The sequence below is a fragment of the Sphaeramia orbicularis genome, chromosome 10 (assembly GCF_902148855.1).
Source record: "Sphaeramia orbicularis chromosome 10, fSphaOr1.1, whole genome shotgun sequence".
In the NCBI taxonomy this organism is placed as follows: Eukaryota; Metazoa; Chordata; class Actinopteri; order Kurtiformes; family Apogonidae; genus Sphaeramia; species Sphaeramia orbicularis.
The window spans coordinates 4,225,320-4,234,050 of NC_043966.1; the positions used below are offsets into that span (position 1 = coordinate 4,225,320).

Below are 8,731 nucleotides of genomic sequence, written 5' to 3' on the forward strand. Positions count from 1 at the left end.
ATTTGTGCGTAACACGATGGTTGACTTTGTATAATTTTATGATGGTCTTAAAATAAAAAATCAACCATCTGAGAAGGCATTTGTCTGACAAATCAAATTTTAATTTGTTTGTCAAAACACCCTGACCCTGACCCTTCTGTTTAACCACAGCTCTAATCACCTTCATTTATGGATCTGGAAGATTTGTTTAAGAAACCCTGAACAAAATTAAAAGGACCTCTTTCATTTCTCTTTTTGATCCATATTATAAAGAAAAACAATTCAAATAGACTTTGTGAGACAGTGCATCTTCTGTAAGATTCCCCTAACCTAACCCTGTTCCTAACACTAACACACACCACTGCTTCATTTTGCCTTCACTTCTGTAACAAATGAAATAATGGAATCCGTTCTGTGTTGTTTTACATTTGAGGTTGTTTTGAAATAATTGTCGAACCTGGATTTATTTACTTTTATTTAGTTTTAATTATTTTGTTAGAAAACAATAGAATTCAAAGCAGGAGGTTGTCCAGTTTTTCGCAAATATATAGAAAATGATACAAATATAAAATAGAATAGAAATGGAAAAGATAGATTTAAAATGTATAGAAACATACAGATGCAGAACAGGGTGTGTGTGTGTTTGTTGTTGTACAGTGTGTTTGTGTTACTCTGTACAGGTTTGTTGTTGTGTGTTTGTTGTTGTACAGTGTGTGTTTGTGTTGTTTTCTACAGGTTTGTGTGTCTGTCTGTGTTATCTGCTCTGTCAGCAGTGCGTTGTGTGTTTGTGTGTCTGCACAGACAGAATGTTGATCCTCAGATTAAACTGAACAAAGCGGCTGCAGCGTCGTCACGGCGACGCCCACATGCTTTCACACACAAACAGTCGGCCATCGTCTATATGACGACAATACACACAGCCCAGCATCACAACACAAACCGACAGCCCGGCATCACAACACAAACCCGACTCAGCAGCAGCCAATCAGACGGCAGGAAGCCTCCATCCTCTGACACCTCCTTCAGTTCATCCAAACCTCTACACGATGTTCTCACGGACTCTGATGGCATGTGTGGTTCTGTTCCTCTGTGCAGGTAAGACCAGACCAGGACCAGGACCAGGACCAGGACCAGGATCTGCTGTAACACACACAAATATCAGATACTAATGACATTAATGAACAACAGAGGAAACACAGCAACGACTGGTTTAGTTTCACAGTCACATGACACCAGTCGTCTTCAGTTCTGGTTTAGTTCTGGTTCGGTTCTGGTTTAGTTCTGGTTTAATTCTAGTTCAGTTCTGGTTCAGTTCTGTGTCTGATAAATGCTTGTGGTTCATCTGGGTAGAACCAGCTCAAATCCACTCTGGTTTACGAACATGATGTAAATACCTCAGGACATACAAGGTTAGGGTTAGTACTTTGTACATGTACACACCAGGTCATGTCAGGGTGTGCTTGTGTTTTTCAGGTGCACAGGGTGGACCCGGGTTCTTCAGGAGGGTAAGAGACTCCACCATCTGCATCAGTGTTTGACACAGTAGGACTTTAAAAAACCAGTGTGAACTGAAACCACCCACAGGTTCTGAGAGTCCAACAGTCTGAGGTAGAAGTTTGTTGGATCATCATCAGTGTCGGCTCATCCTGTTATTAGTGTTAACAAACAAACAAACAAACAAACATATGGAACTGCAGCACAACAGGAACACCACAGAGGTTCACATCCAAATTTATCACTAATTTTGACCAGCAGGCGGTAACTGTTGTTAACCTGTATGAACCAGCTGCTTACTGCTGTTAACCTGCAGTGTGGACTTTTAGCTTCAATTCAACAGGTGATTAAAAAAATTCAACCACTTACAAATTACAACCTTTTCAAAGACAGTCCCTCCATTTTCAGAAGGTGAAAAGTCATCAGAGCCAGAACTAGTAGAACTAGTTACTGATACAAAGATGATTTTATAGCTGAACTCATCTGGATCTGACTGGATGTCAACGTCTCATCCATCTTCATCTGCACTTCTTCTACTGTGTTAATTCAACCCATGTGTGTTTACCCTCAACCTACTGACACACAGAGCACTTTATGGACACTGGGTTTAAGGTCTTCTCAGGTTCCTCTAATTTATGTCACATTTTATGGAACAACAGTTGATGGAACCACCGTTTTCAGCAAAACAGACTAATGTCTGCACAAACACAACACACAAACCAACACTGTGAAGTCCAGGTTGGAACTGAACCTCATGGATCTGCTGACGGTCACAGGTTCAAGTCCAACAGGTTTGGAACATGCAGTCAATGGAGATGATGCAGATGTTCTGTTTGTCATGTGTGTTTGTGTGTGTTTGTCGTTGCAGCCGTCCTGTGTCGGCATGAGCATCACTCAGGCGTGTCCTCTCAATTACTCACCTGTGTGTGGCAACGACGGCATCACCTACGCAAACGAGTGTTCACTGTGTGTCTACAGACTGTGAGTCCTTCAACACATCACCACCTTCATCATCATCATCATCATCATCACTGTCAGTCTGATGTGACTGAACATCATCAACACATGAAGAAAACCTCTCATTTGATCAACTATGAATTAATCACAACAAAACTTAAATATGGACTGAAACACAAAAACTATAACGGTTAAAATAATACTGTTATGGAAACAGTAAAGAGAAGAATAAACATGGAAGGATGAAATACAGAACACTAAACACAGAAACACAATGTGAAAGAACTGATTTTATTAACGTCATCATGTTAAGATTTTTTTTTACTAAACATATAAAATATGTATAATAAAAAATATGGCATTATCCAATATGATAAAAGATACATTATCATTATTATTATATCTTATTAATATAAACGTTGTGACTAATCCACCTTAAATGGGTTAGGGTTAGTTAACTCTGACTAATCCACCTTAAAATGTTTTTTTTGTACATACTGTACATAAAAAGGCTTATGGATCGTAGAGTTAGGGTTAATAATGGTTCATCAAGGTTAGGATTCATTTGGGTTAGGGTTACCTTGGGTTAGGGTTAACTTAAGTTAGCGTTACCTATTCCCTTTTGGTCAGCCTGTCCCAGTTCCAGACTGTTTTTAGAAGAATGCACTTTCTTGGTCTTCAGTCAGACTCAGTCCAGTGATGAAGACAAAGCAAACAAAACAAAACTGTTTGGTCAGAGGATCGTTTTTTTGACACTGAAAACATGGTGTAATTTAAACCTGATATCTGATTCTGTTTTCAGGGAGAAAAATGCTGATATTTTGATGAGAGACGGGCCGTGCTGAGGATGAGGAGTCCATCAGCCCAAGCACGACTTCATCGTCATCACCTTTCAACATGTTTGAATGTAGCTGTTAGCATGTAGCTGTTAGCATGTAGCTGACACAACAGCACATACATACTCTGCTCCACAGCCATGTGTTCACGCCTCCATATTATAACCCTTTGTTTTATATTTTCATATATTTTTTAGAAACGCTTAATGAAACATTTGATTAATAAAGACTTTAGTCTCTGATCTGTGTCCAGTTTCACATCACTTTGGTCATGAACAAAATCGAAATCATTTCATACAGATCAAACTCCAGCTTGTTTGGTGACAGCTTTAAAAACAGACAAAGTATCAAAGGGTTAAAACCATCAGAGGTGTTTGACTCAGTACTGGATGTTCAGTGTTGGACTCTCAGCAGAAAACACCTCAGTTCTTCACATAAACTTTGAACTAAATGTTTGTTCCATTGCCTGTCAGTGCTCTCCAGTGGTCCAGTAAGGATCTGACTGATCTACTGCAGAAACAGTTCAGGACAGGCCTCCCAATATTCAGAAGTAGGGGATTCTGACACAATCCATAAACAGTTTAAGAAGGTGTCCAACCTACTATAACTACTACTAATAATAATAATATTACTAGTACTACTACTATTACTACTATAACTAGTACTATTATGACTACTGCTATCACTACTGCTACTATAACTAGCACTACTACTACTAGTAATGGTCATAATAATAGTAATAGTAATAGTAATAAATAAAAATGGATCAGTCTTAAAACCAGTACATTTTCATATTATGACATAATAAAGTCCTAATTTTCACATTGTAATGTCAACTATACTGATCAGTTTTTATTTGTCCAATATTGCACTGATATGTTTTGTACATTTATAACAAACGAGTTCTGACATTTTCATCACAGCGGAAAAACATTTATTTATGAAGTTGACTGTAAGATTGAACGAAGAAAACACTGATGAAACATATTACAATCACCAGACACTGACAACACGACTGTTCATTACCCAGCATTCCACAGGACAGGCCTGATGTCTGTCCATTTACTTTACATGTTTAGGAAGAGCGCCCTCTGGTGGTGGACAGGTGCATCGACCAGATATTCTGAGAAGTTTGTATTCCACATGATTACAATGCGTTTCAGTTCTTTAACAAATAAAGACAGGAACCACAACCCTTTCATAATAAAAGCTCCAACCCTTTCACAATAAAAGCTCTTTCCTTTTAAAACATGTCACTGAAACTGAAGTCATCTCCACTGTCAAACAGGGAGGAGACAGGTAAGAGGGGGCGGGGCCTGGCGAGGGGTGGGGTCTGTTGGACATTATTAACACACCTGAATGAAGGTGATGGGAGAGGAGGTGTGTCACCTGACCCACTAATCACCCCTCCCACATTCAGCTCCTCCCCCTTTGGACAGACAGCACTAAGAAAACGAGTCCACTTCGAACCAGAGCCACTGGAACCAGAACCACCGGAGCCACTGGAACCAGAACCACCGGAGCCACTGGGACCAGAACCACCGGAGCCACTGGGACCAGAACCACCGGAGCCACTGGGACCAGAGCCACTGGGACCGGAGCCACTGGGACCACTGGTTCTGGTAAAACTGGACAGATCAGGTGTGCTGACATCTAGAGGACAGGCGGTGGACTGACTGGAAAAACCGGGTCTGTTCACAGCACGTGGACCAGTTCTGGTCAAACTGGTTGAACTGGACCTGCTCATTCTGGGAAGTCCGGAGTTGGTCCAGCTGCTGGTTCTGTCTGGTCTGAGATGGTCCGTGTTCTAAAAATAAGATATCAGATAAATGGACACAGATGAGCAGAACACAGCGCCACCATCTGGACCTTTGTTATAATAACAGGATGAACTCAACTGGGTTTTTATGGAGGGTTTGAATGGCTGATGTGAACAGGATTATTAGTGGAACATTTCATATATTTATTATTCATGGAAACAGCTGATTAGGAATTCTAATCTACAGTCTCAGTTTTACTGAACGGTAACAGTGAAGTCAAATATCTTAAAACTAATGTTCAGGTATTTTAGCTGTTAGTTCGACATCTCATCTAGATCTGCAGACAAATATCTGTTCAAACTTAGATTACACTTTTATCGTGTAAAAATCTATATATTTTATCATTTAAATTAAAACATAAACTCTCAGCCCACAGAGGACACTTCATTAGTTCATATTTGTTCATATTTACGTGAGATTGTGTCAACTACAAAATCATATTAATCCACTGACTACAAACAGGGATTTAAAATCCTTGTATTGATTTGAAAATGATCTCCAAAGTCTCTGATCAGAACCCTGGTCCTAACTCTGTTCCTAACCCTGTTCCTTCTAATGGGGGTCATGCCGTGTTTATTACCTGTTCAGGTCTCCAATTGTCATTTGCTCGCTTCCTTTTCCTAAAAGACAAATTTTACATGTTTATTTTTCGCAGATCCATTCACTGTTCAGATCAGAACCACACTTTATTGATCTGAAATACGTTTGTGGGCAAATGATTGAAAACATTCAGTCTGATGTTTGGTTGGATTAAATCTGAGGGTGGTGTGGATCTGTGATACGCAACAGAAAGACTTTAATCTGTCAGTAACTGAGTCTCTGAACCTTTAAGAGGGTCCAAGACAAAGCTACCTATGGACAAAGGAGGGGTTCTGATTATCAGTTAACTAAACACAACCCTAACCTAAACCCATCAGGACTCAGCAGATGAAAGACAAAAATTCACGTGTTCAGTCACTGGATCGTTAAAGTCAGTGTGATACAACATGTGACCAAATGACTGACAGGTGGGTGTGGCCTCACTTGTTGGTCCTGTTGTTATGGAGCTGCTGCCTGTCCATCACTACGTTCTCATCTGGTTCAGGGTCCTGTGGCTCCGCCCCCTGGGGAGGATCCACGTATTTGTTCCAGAGGCTCACCTGAGAACAGCTCACCTGGAGTCGGAACAAACTGAGGAGTCACAACGGACCCGGTTTGAACACATGATGTCATCTGTCTGCTCTCACCTGGAGGTCTACCTGCTCCTCAGCTCCGCCCTCTGGTGCTGCCTGCTGCCTACAAACAAACAAACACACACTTCCATCACTTAATTTCCAGATGAAGTTGATCCATGCAGGTTGATCAGTAGTTCCATGTTACTGATGTGGATTATGAAATCATTACATAACTATGTCAAACTATGTAGAAAACAGCCCGTTTACGTCAGAGGAACAGTTCACATCTGTAGTTTGTCCTTAATAAAAGTAATATTAGTACATTTTATGTCCTTTAAATTTCCTGTAAATGTCCTATAAACACCTGGTTCATAAAGACTAGGGGTGTGTATTGTCAAGAATCTGGCAATATGATACAAATCACAATAGTAGGATCACGATACGATATATCATGATACTGTTAAAAAGGCCGTTTTTTGTTTGTTTCTTTTTTTAAAACGATTATTTCCTGGAAGAATTGAATTACACCAAAAATCTGCACAAATACTAAACACATTTTTATTTGATCAGAACAGGATCTAATGCTATATCACTAAATGTTCCTGTTTAAAACTGAAATTCTGTTTTACAGACATTCCAGTTTCAGATCCTGTTCAAATGTTCATATTCTATTAGTTCAGAACTAACATCAGAACATTATTTTTGTACAGTCCCAACAAAGGAACTACCATTTGCCTCTCAGACAGTAAAAAGTGCTTTTAGGATGATTCAAATAACCATTATTTAATAAAACAGCGTTAAATAATAATAAATAACATATCTAAAAAAAGAAAAAAAACAGAAATGAACCTCTGCCACATCTGCATTTGAATAAATACCTAAAAATATCGATACAGTACTTTTTAATATTGATACAGTATTGTGAAATGAAATATCGTGATATACTGCAGAACCGATATTTTCTAACAGTCCTAATAAAACCAGTTCCTGCATAAATGTGTGTAAAACCCTTTCAGCTCTATCACAATGATCAGTATCTCCAAGGGCACTCGGTTACCATAGTGACCGAGTCGCCTCCTCCTCCTCTTCCATCATGGCTCCTCTCATGGCGTTCAGTTTCTGGACATGTCGTCTGCAGTCAGCCCCTGAGCCCCGCCCAAATTCCTGTCAATCATTCAATCAACCAGTCAGCAGTAGTCACCAGCTGCTGCTTCACACCTGAACAGGTATAAAAAGGGTTAAGGATACCCGTACCCGTACCCTAACCCATACTAGTAATGAAAACACTACCATTCCCTAACATGTCTTTAACTCTTCGTTATAGTTGTATTTTTAACAGATAAATGAAGACATGGTGAACTGTTGGTTCAAGGTTTGGTTTCATGTGGTTTTGTTCAGACCTTCAGCACCGACTGTTTCTGTCCACACAGTTTACAGCTCCACCTGTTGACCTTCTTCACCTGTCAGACACAGCAGAGGGCGACAGAAAACACACATCACAACACAAGAGTTCAAAAGGACACACACACACACACACGAGTTCAAAAGGGGACACACACACACAAGAGTTCAAAAGGGGACACACACACACAAGAGTTCAAAAGGGGACACACACACACAAGAGTTCAAAAGGGGACACACACACACAAGAGTTCAAAAGGGGACACACACACACAAGAGTTCAAAAGGGGACACACACACACACACACACACAGATGCTCTGAGACCTTCCAATATTACTAATAAGAGTTCAAAAGGACACACACACACACACACACACACACACACACACACACACACACACACACACACACACAAGAGTTAAAAAGGACACACACACACATACACGCACTCCCCACACACCCACACACACACAGTTCAATTATAGGTCCAACCCTGTTATCTAATAGACCTGACCAGAACCCCCTAACCCTAACCCTAACCCTAACCCGGTCCGGCTGACGGACACCGGGTCCTGGTCCGTTAGCCTTTGGTCCGGCTCGTTGGTACCTGCTGCACCTGGAAGGTCTGACAGCTGAAACACCTGAGCACGTGGAAGTCCTGGCCCATGTCCCGGCCCTGGTCTGCTGTTTTCTGCTGTTTTCTGCTGTTTGTTTGTGTCTGTTTTGTCCGGGTTCAGTTTCCCGGGTCCGTTCAAACCTCTTACGTCACATCCGCGTGTGGGCGGCGCCCCCTGGAGGCCACTGGGCTGACGTCACTGAGCGGATCCACCTTCTACCTGGAGGAAAAGGCCAACTCCAATGAGAACTTTTCTAAATTGCAGTGAAATGAGGTTTGTGGGCCTTGTCTTTGCTCAAACTGAAAACATGTTCACATGATGAGAAAGAAGGTACAGATACAAAAAAAAAAGGATGATCTCAATCAAAAGCATGAAAATAAGTCCAAGTTAAAAATATGCAGAAATATTAACAATGAAATAATGTACAGAGACCAGGGAAATCTACTCAAGTATTTATCCTTAGTTACTTCC

The 8,731-nt window shown here is 40.7% G+C and overlaps 2 protein-coding genes across 3 annotated transcripts; one reads left to right on the forward strand and one right to left on the reverse strand.

Annotated features, from left to right (window-relative positions):
• Positions 1-820: 820 nt before the first annotated feature.
• LOC115427120 (probable pancreatic secretory proteinase inhibitor) lies at positions 821-3,508 on the forward strand. Its single transcript, XM_030145526.1, has 4 exons — positions 821-1,074; positions 1,453-1,484; positions 2,342-2,454; positions 3,233-3,508. The coding sequence occupies exons 1-4, from the start codon at positions 1,026-1,028 to the stop codon at positions 3,273-3,275; spliced, it is 237 nt and encodes a 78-aa protein (XP_030001386.1). The 5' UTR covers positions 821-1,025; the 3' UTR covers positions 3,276-3,508.
• Positions 3,509-4,245: 737 nt separating this feature from the next.
• On the reverse strand, positions 4,246-8,389 carry mrnip (MRN complex interacting protein). 2 transcript variants are annotated; one of them, XM_030145524.1, is made up of 7 exons: positions 8,251-8,389; positions 7,641-7,700; positions 7,298-7,404; positions 6,313-6,361; positions 6,110-6,225; positions 5,667-5,706; positions 4,246-5,073 (listed from the first exon to the last, which is right to left on the reverse strand). In XM_030145524.1, the coding sequence occupies exons 1-7, from the start codon at positions 8,308-8,310 to the stop codon at positions 4,510-4,512; spliced, it is 996 nt and encodes a 331-aa protein (XP_030001384.1). In that variant the 5' UTR covers positions 8,311-8,389; the 3' UTR covers positions 4,246-4,509. The 2 variants fall into 2 exon arrangements, with proteins under 2 accessions (XP_030001384.1, XP_030001383.1); XM_030145523.1 differs by having other exon boundaries at positions 6,110-6,240.
• Positions 8,390-8,731: the final 342 nt, after the last annotated feature.